General features: G+C 40.4%; 1 protein-coding gene across 3 annotated transcripts in view; it reads left to right on the top strand.

Annotated features, from left to right (window-relative positions):
• Positions 1 to 16503: 16503 nt before the first annotated feature.
• The window catches only part of TOX (thymocyte selection associated high mobility group box), a 228668-nt gene continuing 224759 nt past the window's right edge, over positions 16504 to 20412 (top strand). Inside the window, exon 1 of one of the 3 annotated variants that reach the window (XM_009563281.2) lies at positions 16504 to 16642. In XM_009563281.2, the coding sequence (XP_009561576.1) occupies positions 16541 to 16642 (102 nt within the window). In that variant the 5' untranslated portion in view covers positions 16504 to 16540. Of the gene's footprint in view, positions 16643 to 17902; positions 18141 to 18160; positions 18507 to 20412 lie in introns of those variants that run through there. The other 2 variants (XM_054060531.1, XM_054060532.1) reach the window with 2 other exon arrangements.

Raw genomic sequence — 20412 nt, forward strand, 5'->3', positions numbered from 1 at the left:
GACTTGGGGTATTTTGAAATTAAGCAAGATAGGTAGTTAAGGTAATAAGCACAGAAGTCTGTATACAGTCCAGTCTGAGACGCTTTTGGAAATTAAAACCTTTCCCATTGGACTCCACTATTCATATTTTTAAAGTCAAACAGTGTTGATTTTTGCAGACTCAAGACTGAAGTTTTCACTGGAAAAATCATACCATTTAGAAAAATGATGACCCAAAGATATCTTTATTGGACTTCGTCCAAGAAGACTGCTGAACATGAGTACATTACAGCACTAGCAAAGACAGATAGGTCTGCCTGCAACACAGATTGCTGTGAGCTAATAAAACAATAATACTATCCTAACTGCAAAATCTACTTTCTGGTTCCTTGGTGGACTCACTACACTTTTTTTTTTCTCTACTTCCACAGTGATATTGCATTATGGAAGCATCCAGATGTGTCTGAGGGTTGTCTAGAACTACGAGTATCTCAAACTTTAAAAAAAAGACATCTAATATTTATATACTGGAAAGCTTTTTATGTTGCCATTTGAAGCACACTCAGTGCGTAATCTTGCAGATCGCTCATTCGCAGGTCATGTCTATATATCTATAAACTCCCAAACTGCAGTGTTTGCTTTTCATCTATCCAGATGAATACCCCAAAAAATACCACTTACCCTTTGACATGATAAATGACTCTGGGGATTTTATTGCTGAGATGCAATACTCTGGAGAGTCATGCAATCGTACAATCCAATTAGTGCTTTAGATGGTGCAACATCATTCAGGGAATGAATGGGTAAAGATAGTTTACAAATAGTATTGTTAGGATTGTCTTTTCCCTACCTTTTCCCTAAATTGTTTCCACAGAGACAGATGTACACACATAGACTGATGTACACACTATGCAAATTACTGTCCTGGATAAGATCTCTTCTGCTTGGAAACACCATTGTTTTTGTTGAATTTCATTTATAAAGGCTTTTCAAATTGTAGACAAAGTCTTTACATAGAGTATACATTGATAAGTACATGTTGAAAATGAAGAGAAAAATATTTGTAAGCTGTGTCAGTTCCTATACTGCATTTCAGTTTCATTTTTATGAAGGCATTTAAAAGCAGTGGAGAATCTAGCTTGAACTTTTATTTTTATTTCAGCTTTGTAGTGTCCAAATTATAAAAAGGCAGATCCCAATTCTTTGGGTACTACAATTTAATTTACCTCCAAAGATGTATCTATTTTTTCTGTTTTCTGCAATATAGCTGTTCACAGCTGAAATTGCTCAGTCATAATGAAAATATACCTACTGCATTCCAAATGCCTACATAAGTATGCATTTGGGGGATAGATTCCTTTTATTTAAAGTTATCTGCAAAGTAAAATATTGGCAAACTATACCATTCTTGAGTAAGTTTTCAGTAAAAGTTAAATAGCGGAAAAAAATCCCAAGAGCCCATTCCATTGAGCCCTAATTTAAGTAACTCAGGTATAATTCTGACATCTAATTTTGCTATCATTTCTGCTCAGAGTTTCCCACAAGCATCCATATGTAAGCTTACAAAAGTATCTGGTAGTTTCATAAGAGGGGTGGATATGTTAATTTATCCTTAAATTTCCTAACCTTGCCCCCAGTTAAATGGACTAAAAATCAGCTAAAGCAACTTGTCTTGTCATACTGTGATGAAGAATTCCACTTTTCAAGCCATTCACTCATTCCTTGAGCTGCACTATCAGTGCCATATGTTTATAAATTGCAGAATGGCATGTTTATCCCATTTGGGGTACTTAATTCTTAAATTTGCTGATTCATTGACGCCTAACAAAAAGAAGAGGTAATTGTTTACTCACTCAGGAGTACCAGTTCAAAAATTACGCTGTAGCAAATGCACAAAATTCTTAGCCCTTGGTGCACCTTCCAAAAAATAACCACGAAGCTGTCGATTTTCTTTTTTCTTCATGCCCCCCCAAACACTTTATCATTATTGCAAGCTCATTCACTAGCAAAATATGGCTGAATGGAAGCAAACACTTATTCTTTTACCAATACCTTTAAAACTAAATTTTATTAAGGAAAATCGTACTTATTAAAATATATATATTGAACAAAATTTGGGTGAAGTGTTTTTTCTGTGATCTTTAAAGTTATATAACTCCAAAAGATAATGACAGTAAATGAAACAGACACTTGGCTAATTAATTCACCCAGTTAAAACACAGCACATAATTCTCTTTTTATTCCAATTTAGGCCCCTATTCAAAAAAGCACTTAAGAATATCCTGCTCTTTAATGTACCTACCATACTCCTTTAGGCATATGCCCAACAAAATGTTTAAGGATGCACTTAGGCATGTGCTTAAGCAGTCTGCTGAAACCAGATGTTAGTCTAGAAGAGCAAGTGAGGGAAAGCATTCATCACCCTTGAGTTGAAGAATCTATTAAAAAGTGCTTTTGACTCAAAAAGCAGCATACTAAAGCAGGGCAAATATTCATCCCAACTGAAAGGAAAAGCAGAAAATACTCTCAAAGATGGATTCAACCTGCTATTTCTATCACCAAGTCCAAAGCAGTAAGATGAAAGCAAGGCTTACTCATGGGAGTAAATATAAGAATTCACAGCACTTGCGGCATAATTCTCTTCGGAGCTTCTTGAAATCAATGGTTAAAATCTGCTTTATAAGCTAAGAGGACAGGAAAGGCTGTTATTACACTAGTTGGTATCACATCTAACCTCTACATAATTAAAGTATTTTTTCATATTCACTTTGTTACTTGTAAGACTCTGTCTGGTTAGCAAACTCATAATGTAGCTTAGATTATTTGTTCATAGTTTTGCTTTTTTTCATTACCACAACACCATAGCAACCTAAACACCAAATATTTCTTTTCTCTCTCAAACATTGCAAGTTATTTTATGAAAATTTTTATGCAAATTGGGCAATGCATTGACTCATTCTGTTTGTCTCTCTTGTATTTATCTCTAAGGCATCTATCACCATGGTGCCTAAATGCTGTGGTATCTCAGTGTTTGCCAGCTCTGTATATCATAAGAGTGGTAACGTAATTTTTGTCTATTTTCACATAGCCTTTTCATATAAATGGTAAGGAAGTTTAGTTAGCTAGGACAGAACAGTCACAGATTAAATACAAAGAGATGTTTTCTATATGAAGATACATAAATCAGTAGTAAAATTAAAAGTTCTTACTGTTTCCAACAGTCTTCATTTACTCTGAAAATACAGCCTGTACCAGTAGAAGGTGCTCTGTTGATGAAGCCTTCTCTGATTTCAAAAATGCTGGACTCTACTTAAAATCACTCGCGTTCTACCTCCTAACCAGCCTGAGTAACAACATCCGCCCACACGATACCAAACTGTCCTGACAATTTTTTGCAGCACATAATTAGATTTACTTCCCTCTCTAGAACTCATTTGGATTGCACCTTCCCTCCCAAACATACTCATGACACTATTCCAGAGCCAGACCAATGTCTTCCCACAAATTAGCTGAGCTGTTGTGATACCTGGGTCATGTAAGCAAGCCTGCAGAGCTTCCAAGCTGCTGCATACAAGACTAGGGACGAGTAACAGTGACAGCTGTAAAAAAATACACCTGCTGTGGATGGTAAAAGTAGGACCTTTTTTTCCCCCTCCTCCTTCTTTAATAACAGTCAAAAGGAAAACACAGGAAACAGTAAGTAAACGTTGTATTTGAGAATACTGACTTGGGCCAAAACATTGAGACGGTATTTTTGGCTCACCTTCAAATAGAACATTTTTTTTCTCCAAATATTAAATGGAAAAAGTATAACAAGAAAGAAGTGAAATGGAAAATTGCTAAAGCTGAAGAACATTGCACAGAGAAAGGCAGTATTTTTTTCTAACAGCTTTGAGATGATATGAGAGAGAGAGAAAGGGTGTGGAGGAGGGGCAGAAGGAGGGAGAGGCAAGACAAGGGAATGTGAAGCAGACTGAAAACAGAACACGAAATTATTGATATTGTTATGGAAAGACTGAAAAAAAATTAAGAAGGCCAAAATCTACAGAGGTACTTTCAATACCATAAATATCAGCCTGTAGAGTAGATTTTCCACAAAATGCTCAAACGGAATTGGCCTGGTCACCACTTAGAAATCCGGATTTTTCGTAGTTCATCTTGCCATGAGCCAGACTATTTCTATTTTTTTTTTCCCTATAGCATGTTTTACTCTGCAGGGTTTATTTTACTCCCTCCACTGTTACATCATAGATAAAATATGATTCTTAGCTGATATTTCCATTGAAAACCTGGTTCTTAAACCATTGACAATACAGAATTACTGTTAGAAGGTAAGACCCTTGAAATATAGAAAAATGAGAAAATGTCTCACTTTGCAGCTGTTACTAAGGATGGCAACAAAGCTTGACAGCTGACATTTGGGGATGTGAGATCTTAAAATATTACATGAATAAAGCATATTTTGCTTTTCTTACTGGAACATATATGGTAAAATACTCTTCTCTGAATTTAATATTCAGTTTCATTGATCAACCTAAAGTTGTACCAACAATGAAATGCAATGCATTTTAGCACGTCCAAAGCCATATGAAAGTGATGATTTCTACATATACAGCACCTTACATCTTCAAAGAGTTTGTAAATAGCAACACCTTCATTCTCATTCTATTTCACTAACACAAAAGCCAAGACTCCTGACATGAGAAATATGTAGAAACAGAGAATGTAGATTTTTTCAAAGTTCAACTGATATTAGAGAGATCTAAAATTTCCACTTACTGTACGGGAAACTTGCCTAGATAAAAACTAGATCCCTGTGAATTTCCACTCTGTGGAGGTGGGCACTGCAATGAAACCTCTTCCTTTGCTGAAAGTAAATGAGCACCACCATTTCTTTTCAGGACTGCAAAATTCTTCATTGACTATAATGTTTACAGTCTCTGCCTCCGAAGATATCAAATAATAATACTGATCAACATAAATGAGTAGACAAATCTGTCCACCTCAGAACTGACCCTTTCCCTGTATTTTAAAGAAATCAACAAGAAATTAGTAGTTGTATTCGTGTATAGCCCACTGTGATGGAATAGTTTAAAATCCTTCCATGACATATAGGTTCATATGACTGTATATGTTATATTTCAACACATTTTTTAAATTACTTAATTTGATGTACCTTCTTGCAGCTGACCTACTGAAGTTCAAGACTGCTAGCAAGGCCAGTTGCCATGAGAATTCAACCCTTTTGTACAAATGACTGATAACACAGTGACTGGTGTTAAATTCCTGGACAGATTAAATGAAGCTCATCTCCCCTGAGATGTGAAAACTCTTCAAGCTGCTTTTTGAAAGCCACATAACAAGTCTTTACTCCTTATATTACCGTTCCACTTTTCATTCCCTGTCTTAAAGGAATTTTTGTCCTTCTAGTTCTCATGGGAAATTGTGTAAAAATTCAAGAACCTGACCTTAGGTTGCATTGAATATTCCCATTGACTTCAGGCCATAAAAAAGGAAAACTGTGGAGAAGAGTTATATTCTGTCAGAAAGAATATGGCTCCAAATGCTGGAATCATCCTGACAGCTCTATTTCAGAAGTTAGCCAAGGAGAAAAAAGGGGCCAGGCATCTTGAAAATTACATACACATACTTCATACACATGTATACACATACAAGCATGAAGGAGAATAGAGAACCTAGAAGTATTCAATTTATATTTCTGCTACAATACTTCATAAGATCTTATCCTTGAACACTTGTGTCTGCTGACTAATTACATAAGTATTGTTCATTTTGTGTCCTTATTACCCTAAGACTGCGTTCACAAAGTTAGTCCTTCATCTGTAACGCACATCTGAAAGATAAAAACAAAAAGGCACAGAAGCCTGGGGATTTGATTTGTTTCTTACAAGATATTTACGTGCTATTACAGTCAGAATTATGTAATACACTAGACTACAAATTCCTTCTTTGAGGGAAAAACTTGGGTTAAACACTAGCGCAAATTCCACATGATAGCAAGCAGTGTTGGGAGTTTTAAAAAGCAGATGATGGCAAGCTAGACTTTCACAGGTTATTCATAGTTCCTTTTATAAATTTTGAGCACAGAATCAAACTTTAACATTCTACATAGAAAGACAGAATCTTTCTGAAAGATCTTTTACAAATCAGCAGGACTGGAAATAACTTGATAGAAGACTTACCGTGTATGCTCTTTCAGCCATTTCACTAGAAAATCATTTTGGCTTTCTCTGAGGTAGAGATAAATCACAGCTAAGAGACAGTTATTAAATCTTCTTTATACATTCTGTATGAAATATATTAACTACAAAAATACTATATTCAAATAAGGTTAAGGGTCTGACTTAAATCCACAAAGACATGGAAATTCAGAAATATTGTGTCTCCCTACCCTTTACTCTCCTCAGTGCGGCTAGGCATTGTAGCACAAATGACTTGTGCTCAGATTCCTTAAATCTCTTCTTTATGGTATCTTTCTCCTTAAAGGTACTTTCTACTTTAAGGTTCTTTCAGTTTGCATCCTCTCTGTGGGCCCAGGTTAAATTCGGCCCTGGATTGTTTGCTTTTCTCAATAGTTTCATTTTTAAAATACTTGCAGAAACTTAAAAACTAGAAAAATAAACCAAAACTACATAGTTTTTTTTTAACATAGAACTGATTCCATGTTAATGAAAGACATGCAGGCAGATGTAGGACATGCATGACCCTCACCAAGTGTTAGCACTTGCTTCAACTCTTTCTTCCCCTTCTACCACAGTTCTACTTACACGTATCTAAATACTCATTACTTATTTCTCCAGCAAACTAAACGGGAACCTTGGAGTTGATGTTGAAACAGGATTTTGTGCCACAAAATTACATGGGACCTTCTTCCATGATAGACTTTGTCCCCTTTTCCAGAATACAACAGTGACTGGTGGACATCATGCTTTATTCAAAAGAAAGACTGACCCTTGCAGTCCATTCCTCTGGAGGGGCTCTCAGCTTTCAAACCACCTTCTATCTTGTGGTACAGTAGTTTGGACCTGCTGACCTCTTGGGCAAATTGCAAACTCTATCTTCTCAATATAACACCAAAGCAGGGAAATTCCATTGTGGGGAGGAAGAAGGGTATCTTAGGAGGAGGGATATTTTTTTCCTGTGTTCCACAATTGTAACCAAGTCTGAGTTTCTCCTTTCTCTCTTCTGTTTCTAGTTATTCTTTGCTTTTACTTAGTTATTGCTAGTTCATTCTGCAGTAAGGCAACTGTTTCCATGCAGTTCTAATAAATCTATATGCATTCAACAAGTATTTAGAACTCAATCTTTTCAAGTGTGGCTTGGGGCTTCCGCTCCACACGCTTTATAGCATCTGATTAACACACATGTTCAACCCTGTTGTACTTACACATGCTACTGAAGTCTCTGATTTTAAAGATGAACAATAAATACTGACTATTCATTCCTTTCAACCGGTACTCTAAAAAAAACCCAACAAAACAAAACAAGGGCCATTCCAATAAGAAAAAAAAACCAGGGTTGATTACACTGTTAGCTTGAGTAAAAGCAATTGATTTGGAGGATATCCACAAAAATTAACCTTTGCAGTTTGACTGTGATAAAAAGTAAAACATAAAAAATTTGCAAACAAGAAATCCTCAACAAAATAGTAAAAGACTTTAAAAGAACAATGATGCATTTCTATCTTAAGTTATCATAGAGCAAGACACAGCATTTCAGGATTAATAGAAATGAAGATTTTCCTTAAATAGACAATAGTAAACATGTCCCTATAATAGATGATCCCTGTTAAAGACTAAGAGAAGCATAAAGTAGCCTTGATCCAGAAAAGGTATTTCTGCCTTATACAGCATAAAAGACAAACATTCAGGAATAGCTCGTCCATGAGAAATGGTGATCTCCTATTGCTGCCAAGGTCAGTCACATCTGTTGTGATATATTCTGTAAATGCTGACTTTCTCGCTTAGAATTTTCCAAGGACTTCTTTAACACCTCAAGATTTTTTATTTTTATTGTGGAACAAAGCTATGACACAAAACTGTCAAACTAGAAGCCCAGAAAAGGACGACAGAGAGTTTTTATTAGATTCGAGGGTGACAACTCCATTGAGAAAACAACCGTGTAGTTAGAAAAAAAAGGTGTTCTGAAGTTCCTGGAGATCCAGCAAGAAAATTCTGAACTCTCAGCAAAGAAAGAAATTTTGTTCTCAAGCCAGCAGTCTGACAATTTATCACACCCTCACACACCTTAACACCTGATGGCAGATGACAGGTGGATGATGTATCTGTATCAGTCTATCAGGTGTGAAGAGGGACTGGATTTATTTGCCTCAACAGGAAGCTCTCATGGAAACTCTCAGCATAGTTTTACTATGCCACAATCCTGACCTTCTGCACTTCAAATGCCAACTGTGCCCCCTTGTGTGGTACTTTTCTGATGGTAGCTGTAAGTCCCTAGGGAAGGAGATTAAATTCAAGCAAGCCATTTTGCTTTTCAATTTCTCTAGTGAAAAAAAAAAAAACAAAAAAACAAAAAACCCAAACCACCTGTAATACTCTGTAAACTCTCTGCTGTATTTACATGTAATCAGAGAGAATAGTTTGGACCTCTCACTGTATTAGTATCTATAATTCTGTGCTTGAAGTACTAATTAAAAGAACATAAAAGAAAACACACAGAATACTTTTTTACATAATGGGGTGGGAGTCTCCTGTGGAAAGACCCATGTTGCTTGGAGCTTTAAGAAACATCCAAGGTATTGCTTCACAGGGACCTTGTCAGTATAAAGGACAATGAAAACTGTTCTCTAACAAAAGACATCTGAGTCAGATGAGACAGCAGACCATAGAAAAAAAAGAGGTTTTAAGTAAGCCTGTAAAGATCTCATGCCAGGCGAACTCATGCAGGGGCAATTCAGCTCTATTTGGGAGTTTTATCTAAAAGGAGAATGATGACATCATTGGTCAGAACTGAAAACTGATTAATCATCTGCCTGGCATCTGTCTTGGCGGATGAAAATTCCCTTTTCAATTATAGCGATACAGACCAGTCCTCATGTTGTCACCTGTCTGCTTGAGACCAGACTTCTGCTTTGTTTCTCCTTCCTCCTGACTATTCAGCTGACACATTCAGCTGGTAATACGTAAATTTGTAAAATATTTGCAAACAGAGATGGGTATTTTTAATGGTATCAAATATATGCACAGATTTGTTCTCAACACATCTGTACATGACACAGTCCCCAGATAACATATATAAAAGTTTTATGGATCATCACTTTTTGGAAGAACAAAACCCAATATTTAGACAGTTTTTTTTAATTGCAAAATAAATTGTTGAAAAAATAATTTTCCTTCAATAAACCCAAGTTTCTGAAACTCAAGTACAGACCGTCGGTACACTTCAGAAAAAAATAGGATGAAGCCAAAAATTCCTGATCTCTTATGCTTCTAGATGTTTCATGATTGATTTAACAACATAAGTGGAAGAGTGGAAAATTGGCAACCTTAACACTTTGGTATATCTTGCAATCGAGAACTAGCATACACCACACTGTGCTGTATTTTTGAGCCTTTCTGCATACCATGGGGACAGTGAACCTCAAATAAAATCACTTGATAAGATAGGAAATATTGGGAAAAGGAAAAAAGGAATTTCGTGTTTACCTTTGTTTCTCTGATCCTGAGAAATAATTTGATTCTAAGGCCCAGTGAAACGCTTTCTTTTAAGATTGGCCTACCTTTTGTAAGTCTGCAAGGCCACATTAAATTTTGTAACTTGAATTGAACCAGCTGGTAGTGTCTTTGAAGCATATGGGAATGGATTGAAGCTGCAAATATGCAAGGTGCATTTTACATTTTTCTGTTTCTCTCATGGTTATTTAAGATCTCGATTCTGCGAGATGTTGTGTGCTTAATACCTACTGTAGGCAAAGCCAGATGAGTGTGTGAGAACCTTTTAGTGAGATGCTAAACACAGTTTGGGTTCAGCCTATGTGACTGTTCCTTCTCTATCTGCTAAATTTGCTGCATATCATTTGATGGAAACAAGAAGGCAAGGCAATAATTGAGTTTTCTCTTTGCTTTGTAAGACAGGGAAGTCTTTCCTTAACTATTTAGAAGTGATCTTTACTTCCTTACAGAAATGAGAGCAATTTACTTCCATGCAAGTGTGATAATTTGAGGCTAGTAATTTTCACAATAAATGAATTAACCAAGACAGGAGCAGTAGCTAAAATAATAAAATAGGTGCTTCTTTCATTACATGTTTGACAAAACTTGATTTGACACACTGTTAAGCAGTATTACAAATGGTTTAAATACTCTGAAACATGTATCATCACTAGTAAGCTTTGATACCAGGTTGCAGAAGTTTTCGTTTAAATACACTGATTTAGGCTCACTTATGAGTGCACACCCAGAATGTCAATAACACTTAAAATTAATCAATTTCTTAAAGGATTTGAGTTCATTGTGGTAAAAAGGCCAGATTAATTACTTTGTTTTAAATATTTTGTAATCCTAATATCATTATCTTTCGCATCTTCCCACATCCAAGTGTCATACCCACTTTAAAGACATGAAACAGGACATCCACACAAAAGGGACAGACCCTTCATCCTATTATTATTTCATTAACTACTCTCTAGAAATTGATCAGCATTGAGCTTTGTTCTGAAACATAAACAGTGTAGTACCTAAAACAAAAATTTCAGGAGGATGTATTTTTTCTCAGCAAAATCTCATGAGTCCCCTTTTGCTTTATTTGGCCCTACTGGCTCCCAAAGTTCAGCACATAAAACAAGAGGCAGAATGATTTTCCAATCCAGCTGTTTTAAATACGTAACAGAAAACTTTTCTTTAAATAAGAGCTAACCTCACAAAATTGTCTTGCCACACCTAAGTATAATAAATAATAAGCCATCATCACATTTCCACGTTTCTTTTTCTTTAGGAAAATGAAGAAATCTCTTCATAACAGATGATCAGACAAATTTGTCTGGAGATCCCAAATAAAACTGGCTACAGACTTGTGAGATTAACACGAAAAGATGTTGGACTAGATCCTTTTTTAAACTAAGATACTTTGACCTCCATCTGGCTGAGAACGTGTTTTATGCCTACAGATGGCCCCCAACATACTAGATAGAGCAGATGGGTGAGACACTAGGGCAGACAAGAAAATGACCCGTCACATTGGACATACATACTTATTTCTTTTAATTCTGATGGTCGGACCACTGCAGAGCATCCATGACAACATGCAAATAGCTGCAGCGGTTCAGACCAAGGGTCTGCCCTCCCAGTACTCTGCCTCCAACTATGGCTGTAGGTGTGACAGCCCAAACCAAGGGCAGGCATGTATAATACCTGCACTCACCCCGCTATTCTTGTGTCTCTGCCTCCAGCTATTTTCCTGACCCATTATGGTTTATTTAATGACTTCCTTAGGTCTCCAGTCTGCTACATAAACTTCTTGTGTCTACAGAGCTGTTTGGCAAAGAACGTCATGTGAGTTCTCCATGGAGAATATTTACACTACGTAATCTCACTTCAGCAGACAGCATTTAAAAGAATAACAACTTTTTTAGTATCAGCTGATACAGATCATGCTTCTCAAGTCATTTGTTCCTATTTATACAAAAATAGCAATTACACCCTTCTCATATGCTGGTATAGGAATCTCTTTCAAGATTATTTTGGAGACATTCACTTGAATTCTGAATGGCTTTAAAAACTCAGTGCCCTTCTGAACAAATGTTCCTTCCTTTCAAGTTTCTAAAAACTGATTCATGCTCTTTAATCTGCCATTTTTTTCCTAGAAAATGCTCTTACATGAGCTCTAATAGCCAAGTTTGATATACCATTGAATTATCCTGGAAAGGACCTTGATTTCTCAGTCCATAGAGGCAACACCTACAACAGCATTAACATTTTCAGTTCTAGTCTCGGCAAATGCATTATCTTGAAAATTCCAGAGAAAATATCCTTAACAAAACAAAAGAACACTTAATGGATTAATATATACAGCCTTGTAATTTTTGCTAACTATACATACAACCGCCATAAATCTCACGTGTTTTTACCATCTTGATGATTAAATCATCTCTGTAAGTAGCAGCAAAAATTTTATAACCTCTCAGGGTCTGCATCATTAAGTACTGAAAATAACTTGAAGTGCTGTGCAAAGCAAATGGTATAGTTGTAAACTCCTACAGACTCATAGGAACTTGAAAGACTTTCTTAAGGCAACAGTGAGTAATATTCCACATAAATGAAAAGCCAAATCTCTATTTTTTGTCATTGGACGGACCAGTCATTCTGCTACTGACTTCTCTGGCTCTGCATTAGCATAACTGCACCAACATACACCTGTATGCACCTGCATACACTAATCGCCTACATCAATTGTTTCAGAATCAGTATATCTCCACCACTTTTGTCCACAACAGGTTGAAAAATGATCCAGAGTCCATGAATAACAACTTTCTCAGCAGCAGCTTTTCAATACAGAGCTTTCAATCTGTCTCCCGTTCACTTTGTCAAATTATGGTCCACATATCAAACATTTGCAGCAGTGATGTATCTGTCAAGCATCAAGTACATTTCTTGCAAAGGAAAGCCTTTTTTAGGATTTCTTGACTTTCAAAATGTCTAATCCCAAACATGCAAAATCATGAGTCAGACGCCAAAAAATCATGAGATTTTTTTTAAAAAAAATATGTTAATGTCTTTTCCTCTGCTTTCTGGAGTTTTTTCTGGCTCATGTTTTCAAGCTTTTCTCCAGGGCCTTAAAGGTCTCAAACATTACCCAAAAGAAAGCAACTGAGACCCTTTTGTAATTGCATGTTTAATGTGAACATTTATTGCCATCAGGCTTAAACTGTATTGAACTAAAAACTAAGAATCTTCATAGATATTTTTGATCAAATAATCCTGAAAGAGGAATATTGCTTCAAACCTGTTTTCTCTAGAGTTTTGTTTACATTACTTATGTATTTTTTCCAGATAATTAAGCTTTACTGAAAGCAGGTTGTTAGACATGGAAGAAAGCCATGACTTAACACCATCCTAAAGGGCTGAAGGACTCTTTGCAGTATCAAAATATCTGAGGCACAGATTATAGATTCTCATACAAACAGTGATTTCTTCACCTGAAATCTGTGATTTGCTGCCCTTAATATTGAGTTCCCTTGAAATCTTTACTCTAGATTTTTATTTTTTTTTTCAGTGACAAGAAGACAGTCTGCATGATAATGTGCATTACAAATCTTCTTAAAAGGTCTTCAGATTCCAACTGTTTTGTGATGGAAATGTTCATAAGTATTTGATAAATGTAACCATTCAGTTAATTGTGTTAATTGTCATCATCTCAGCTTGCTTGTGTGGCACTCACTAATTTGTTTTTATTTAAAGAGGGGAAGGCATTCCTTTCTTCTCAGAGCACAATTCCTCTGTAGGGCATTATCTAAGCTCAATAGTGTCCTTCCTGTATCCTTTATCTTCCATCCTTTCTGTCTTGATTAAAACTACCAGAGACTCAGCATGAAACCCAGTGGGATTGCTCACGATGTCTTGAAGCCACCATTTCTTTCATTGTTTTTTGCCTGTTAAACCTTGTTTTGCTCATCAACCCCTCTCCCACATCCCAGTGGATTCCCAACTTTCCTTTGTCAGCACCCTTGTTTGCAGCCAATCTCCTCCTTTTCATTTTTGCCCCACTCTGTTCTCTTTCTTCCCCTTCCTTCTTCCCCTCCCAGTTTGCCTTCCTCCTCTTTTCCCTCCTCCACAGAATCATACAATGGTTTGGGTTAAAGATCATCTAATTCCAACTCCCTGTCACTGGCAAGGACACCTCCCACTAGATCAGGCTGCTCAAGGCTCTATCCAGCCTGGCCTTCAATACCTCCAGGGATGGAGCATCCACAACTTCCCTGGGCAAGTTTGGATTGCAAGGGACATTAAAGATCATCTAGTTCCAACCCTCCTGCCATGGGCAGGGACACCTCCCACCAGATCAGGCTGCCCAAGGCCCCATCCAACCTGGCCTTGAACATCTACAGGGATGGAGCATCCACAACTTCCCTGGGCAACCTGTGCCAGTGCTGCAGTGAGGAAGGCTGTGCCTCGTGCCTACTGCCCATGGCACGACCAGGCCCAAGCATTACAAGCTAGTGAGGTGAACCCCAGCTCATGAGGTTATTTTACAAGATGGTTCTTTAATGGCTCTAAGTTGGAGATGGGAAGATTTAGATTAAATTGTTCAATCTAAACATGATGAGGGTGGTGAGGCACAGGTTGCACAGGGAAGTTGTGGGTGCCTGGAAGTGTTCAAGGCCAGGTTGGACGTGACCTTGAGCAGCCTGGTCTGGTGAGAGGTGTCCCTGCCCATGGCAGGGGTGCTGGAACTAGATGATCTTTAAGGTCCCTTCCAACTCAAACCATTCTATGATTCTTTTGTCTCCTTACTAGCTTCCTCGTTCCTGAGGCATGCTCATAGATCACAGTTTATTTCTGCCGCCTGAAACTCTGGGCACAATGCCTTCCACTCCATTGGAAGAGAAAGGCAAAGGATTGCCTTTGTCTGTGCTCACTTCTTGACCTTGGTTGGACTCACAGGCACTGTCAGGGGAGACCGGGGATGGTGGGGATGGGGAGGAGGGCAGAGGAATAGGCTGATTAGATGGCCTTTGTAAATAGGCCATGGAGATGGGATGTTATCCAGAGGAACCTGGACAAGCTGGAGAAGTGGGCCTGTGAGAACTTCATGAGGTTCACCAAGGCCAAGTGCAAGGTCCTACCTCTGGGTCGGAGCAATCCCCAGTTTCAATACAGGATGTGGGGTGACGTGATTGAGAACAGCCCTGCAGCGAAGGACTTGGGGGTGCTGGTCGATGAGAAGCTCGACATGAGTCGTCAGTGTGCGCTCACAGTCCAGAAGGTCAACTGTATCCTGGGCTCATCAAAAGCAGCATGTCCAGCAGGGCGAGGGAGGGGATTCGGCCCCTCTATTCCTCTCTTGTGAGACCTCATCTGGAGTATGTCCAGTCCAGTTCTGGAATCCTCAACATGAGGATATGGAACTGTTGGAAGAGGTCCAGAGGAGGGCTACAAGGATGATCAGAGGGCTGGAGCACCTCCGATATGAGGACAGGTTGAGAGTTGGGGCTGTTCAGCCTGGAGAAGAAAAGGCTCTGAGGAGATCTTATAGTGACCTTGCAATACGTGAAGGGGGCCGTAAGAAAGCTGGATAGGACTGGGGCAATGCGTATACACTGGAGAGAGGCAGATTTAAACTAGACACTAGGAAGAAATTCCTCATGATGAAGGTGGTGAGTTACTGGAACAGGTTGTCCTGAGAAGTTGTGGATGCCTCATCCCTGGATGTGTTCAAGGCCAGGCTGGATGGAGAGTTGAGCAGCCTGATCTACTGGGATGTCCCTGCCCATGGCAGGGGGGTTGGAACTGGATGGTCTTTAAGGTCCCTTTCAACCCAAACCATTCTATGACTCTCTGATTCAATGATTCTATGACTCTATGCTGCAGGACCACGGAGATGCTCCAGGACCACGGAGATGCTCCGGGGCGGTGGAGACGGGCCGGCAGCTCCCTCGGAGGCTGCTCCCGGGACCTGCCCGCGGCCTCTCCGCGCACTCATCGCTGAGCTTCCGTGCTCCCCCTCCCCGCCCGCTGCCGCCCCTCCGTGCGACGGGGGAGCCATAGAAACGGGCCGGGCTGTGCCGGGCGGGGAAGGCGGGGCCGGCGAGGGGAGTGCGGCAGCGCCCCCTCTCCGCCACTCCCCCAATGGCTCTTCCCTCGCCGGCCCCTTTGTGTGAAGCGCGCTGGCGTGTCCCCCCCGCCGGTGCCCAGCCCAGCCCGGCCGTGCCGGGGCGAGAGAGCCGGGCAGCGCGGGGCGCCCCGTTCCAGCGCCCCCCGGGGGTGCGCGGGGGACCCCAGTCCCGCTCGGCGGAGGGGCGACCCGAACGCACCGCGACCCGAACCCAACCGAATAAACAATCATAATAGTAGTAAAAAAAAAGAACGGGGAAAAAGAAGCGAGGGAGCGAGGGAGGGCGGGAGGGAGAAGCGAACCAACTCCGAGGCTCCCATAAAGAGAGGCACAGACGGAGCTAGCGCCCCGGTGCCGATGCGCGGGGGAAACAATAAGTGCTGGAAGTTACCTGCCCTGCCGTGGAAGAAGGAGGGTTTGTTGGTTCTCTCGCAGACATCTGCAGACCGGTGCTTTTTTTTTTTGGAAGAGATTTTTCTCTTTTTTTTTTTTTTTTTTTTCTTTTCTCTCTCTCTCTCTTTACAAACCACAAACGGATGTGAGGCAGGGAAGGTGTTTCTTTGACTACTGAAGTCAGGCACCTCTTTTTTTTTTTTTTTTTTTTTATTCTTCTCAGTCTTGTGTGTCCCCCCCTCCCCTCATACACACACTCACGCACACTCCGGTTTTTGTGTTTTTATTTTTTGCACCAACATTAAGGACAAAAAAAAAAAAAAAAAAAGGAAAGGAGTTTGCTTGATGTTTTAGTGAAATGGACGTAAGATTTTATTCACCACCTCCTCAGCCTGCCGCCGCTCCTGATACGCCTTGTTTGGGACCTTCCCCCTGCCTGGACCCCTACTATTGCAACAAGGTGACTCGTTGTTTTTGTGTCGTCCGAGGTGTTTTTCTATCTGTACTGGTCGATTGTCGGTGTTGTGGCGGCGCGTTGTTGCGTGGAGCGGGAGCTGCGCTTTGGCAAAGCCCCGCACCAAGTTCGCCGGCACTTGCCGGGGGTTTGGGCTCTGGGGACACAGACCGGCTCCCCAAATTAAAACCCTCGAGTAGTTCGAAGGCGGGCGGCTGGAGCGGGGGGGGGGGGGGGGGGGGGGGGGGTGGGGGGAGGCATTTTTTTCCATAACATCTTTCCTTTCGGAGAAACAGTGTTGACAAGGGACGGTGATGCGAAAGACTTGGATTTCCAAGGCTCCTGTTAATGAGGACGATCGCGCCCGCCGCAGACCGGCAGAAACTCTCTGCCCCGGCGCGTACCCCGCAGTTCATGTGTCAAAGCGGTGCTCGGCGGTGCCGGGAGCGCGTTTGTGTCTGCGTGTGTGTGAATGTGACATGTGTGTATACAGACACACACACACACACACCTCCCTCTCTATACACACAATACGAGTGTATGAGGGGCACAAGTCGGTCCAGAACAGGGGCTTAACTTTGTCCCGGCTGTGCAACCGCATTACCCATTTCTCTCGTAACTTGATTAAACCGCCTCAAATAGGGTCAGTGGCTGAGGAGTGCCAAGTTTACAGTCCCTGGACCCTAGGGAAAGGGGGAACCGCAGGGGAGGGTCGCGCTAGCCCGGATCCTGGCTTCGGTCACGAGAGTTTGGTGCTGCGATCCCGGAGCAGTTTTTGAATTACTTTTGCTGCCGAGCAAGGGGCGGGGGGGCCCTGGGGCTCCCGCATTGTTACAGCCTCTGTGGCCTCGGCCGGCCGGTGCTTTATGCATGAGCTGCACTTTGCTGTTACGGAATGGGCTTTGGAGATAAATAAAACGCTGCGCGTAGGAAATAAATCGGGGAGCGCGAGGTACCCGGAGCGCTTCTTGAGCGCGCATCCGCGCCAGGGGAGCGAGCGCTTCCCAAAAGGATGTGTTTAAACCTGGGCGCTTTGGCGTTTGTTTATAAACCTGGAAGCCTGTGGCAGGTTGCAGGCAGATGTGTTGTGGTTTTGGTTTTTTTTTTTTCCCTCAGCGCAAACTCCGCCGTGCGCAGGATCCGCGGAGCGGGGACCCGCTGCGGGCAGCCGCGCTCCGCGCTCGGCTATTGTCGTGCCGGTCTCACGTGTCAGAGAGATGCTCAGAGCCGTCTCTCTCGTTCCGGGCAGCTGCCGCGATTCAGAGATAAACAGCAAAATAGCGCGTGTCTGCCTGTGCTCAGGAGCGGAGGTTGCAGCGGCCGGGTGAAGCCCTCTCAGTTTTCAGGAAAGATTTCCCACATGGTCTCATCTACCAATCACAACAGAAAGGACCAAATTCATCCTGGCTGCATTTCACATATACTCAATGGAGTTATAGAATTCAGGGATAAATCCGGCCCTTTGTGGTGGATGCCTGAGGATATTTCAAGAGAGATCCCAGAGGTATGACTGTCAGTGGTGTTTTGAGTAACTGTGTTTTGCAGCATCTGGCAAACCTGCCCTATAGATTGGAAGTTTGTGCCAGGAGTGAACTTTGCTCAGCAGGAAGAGTCCAGATGTGTAAGAGCCTATATGTGTGCGTTATTTTTTTCTGAGTAAACCATGAGGCTACTGGCTACTTTTCATCTGTGGGTTGCCTTTATTTCCTCTGTTGTCTGTTTTTGTAAATTGTAACCATAAAGTGTTGCCAAGTGAGAAGCTTGGGCTGATATTAATGACACAAGCACCAAAGTATCTGAAGACCCGTTTGGCAGTGAAACCGGACAGACGTTATTAAACCTATCAGTGATTTAAAGCTTCAAAAAGAAGGTAATGACTTGAATACACATTTCACTCATCATTCTTGAGATAGTGAGCCAGATTTAATTTAAAAGTTAAATGCTTTGGAAAATCAGGAATTACTTTAATATATTAAATCATTTTCCAATTAAGTTCCTTAAATAATTTTTGGTGGGTTGCACTGCAAATCAAATAAATTAATTTAGAAAGCACTTTTCAGAATTTCTTTACTAGCTGGTTAAGGCTTCTTTTAAGTCATGCCATGTATGAGGGAGCAAACTGTTCTTTTTAAATGCAAATGAGACACTCATTCTGTAGACAAGTTGCAACTCTTCTATTTCACTTTGCCTGAACTGATAATGTGCTTAAAAGTGCACAGTCATAAGACATATGTTTTATGCTTGGAATAGACTTACCATGAATGTTTCAATATAAGATAATCAAGTACAGGACGAAAGTCTCTTTCAGGTGTCTTTTGCCACTGACCATTGATTACATGGTCAAAGTGTTTTGCCAGGCCCTTTGGACACATACATTTACTGGACATTTCATTTTTCACCCCTTTCATTCAGTCCCTTTGCCCAGCATGATTAACATTGCTCTGAAAACTTATCTGACTTGTTCTAAACATGTCATCATGTTACAGTATTGCTCTGTCACTCATTTTCGTGCTGTGTGTATTTAGGGAGTTTTAAGGGCAGCAGGCCTGCAGAGCTTTGTGTTCAGTAAGTTTGGTTGAATGTTTGTTCTTGATCTCTCCCAGGAAAGGAGGTGACAGCTGAAGCATGGTGGATCTGTATTCTGTTTTGGAATGGTGGTCTTGATTAGGTCTTTACCTGCAAAACTCATTCAGAACTGGGTCTCATTTCTTGTAAAGTTAGCTAAAACTTGCTTTGGGCACTTAACTAGTGATTTGGCCCTTGTTTTCTGTTTTCATACCTGGGTTTTGGTTTGTTTGTGTTTTTTTTTTTCCTGTCAAATACAGAAGTCTTTGATTCCTTACATTTTGAGACTGCTTCCGCTGCTGGTAATTTAGCATGTATTCCACAAATATTTATGGTTTTAAGTTTTCTAGTTGTTCTCTTACCACTAGGTTTTTTTCCTGATAAAATGGTGGGTTGTAGCATATGAGTGAGTTCCTAGGCACGTGCTTGGAAGGTATTGACAGTGCATTTTCCTGTAGCCAAAGGAAAATGCAGTAACATAGATTCAAACAATCGCCTCTTATCTTAGAATTTTCACTTGGCAGGCTTTGTTTCAGAACACTGCTTAGATCTTTATTTTATAAACCTAAAATAGCATTCTGAGCATCTTAGTCAAATATTTCTTTATCTGCTGTGAAAGCTCATTATACTCTGCATATATTGTTATGCAGGCTTTTCCTTGTTTCTCTTGCATTACCCATGGAGAGAGAAAAGTGAAAGAACAATGCAAACAATGTTGGTTATGACGACTGTGTGAGGTATCTCTTATACAAACGGACAGAATGGATGGTATGCTGTGGTATATAGGTCAGCCTTTGAAATAACATAGTGGAGCTCTTACACTGGACAGACGGATTTAGAGTTGGAGTTGTACTGTTTGCCTCTTGGAACTTGAAGCATAATAGCATATCAGACATTTACAGGCTAGTACAAGTAGTCTGTTCAGTTGAAGTTTGTTTTAAGAAACGTCACTTTCCTTAATTGAGTTGAATGCTATGGAAGATATAACTTTGATAAAACTGCGCGTCTTTAATTTGACAGAAGAACATAGTCAGGGATTTCTGGCTGCTTGAAGAAGTTAGATATGTCTAAATGTTTATATAGAGAGCAATGGATAACGTCCTTGTGGCTTTCTGTATTGAAGTGTCACCCCCAAGGACCGCTTCGATCAGTACTGTAAGAAGGACTGGTGTATTTTCATACTTGCAACTTTACAGTGTTTTCAGATATCT

Source organism: Cuculus canorus, chromosome 2, assembly GCF_017976375.1.
Source record: "Cuculus canorus isolate bCucCan1 chromosome 2, bCucCan1.pri, whole genome shotgun sequence".
Classification (NCBI taxonomy): Eukaryota; Metazoa; Chordata; class Aves; order Cuculiformes; family Cuculidae; genus Cuculus; species Cuculus canorus.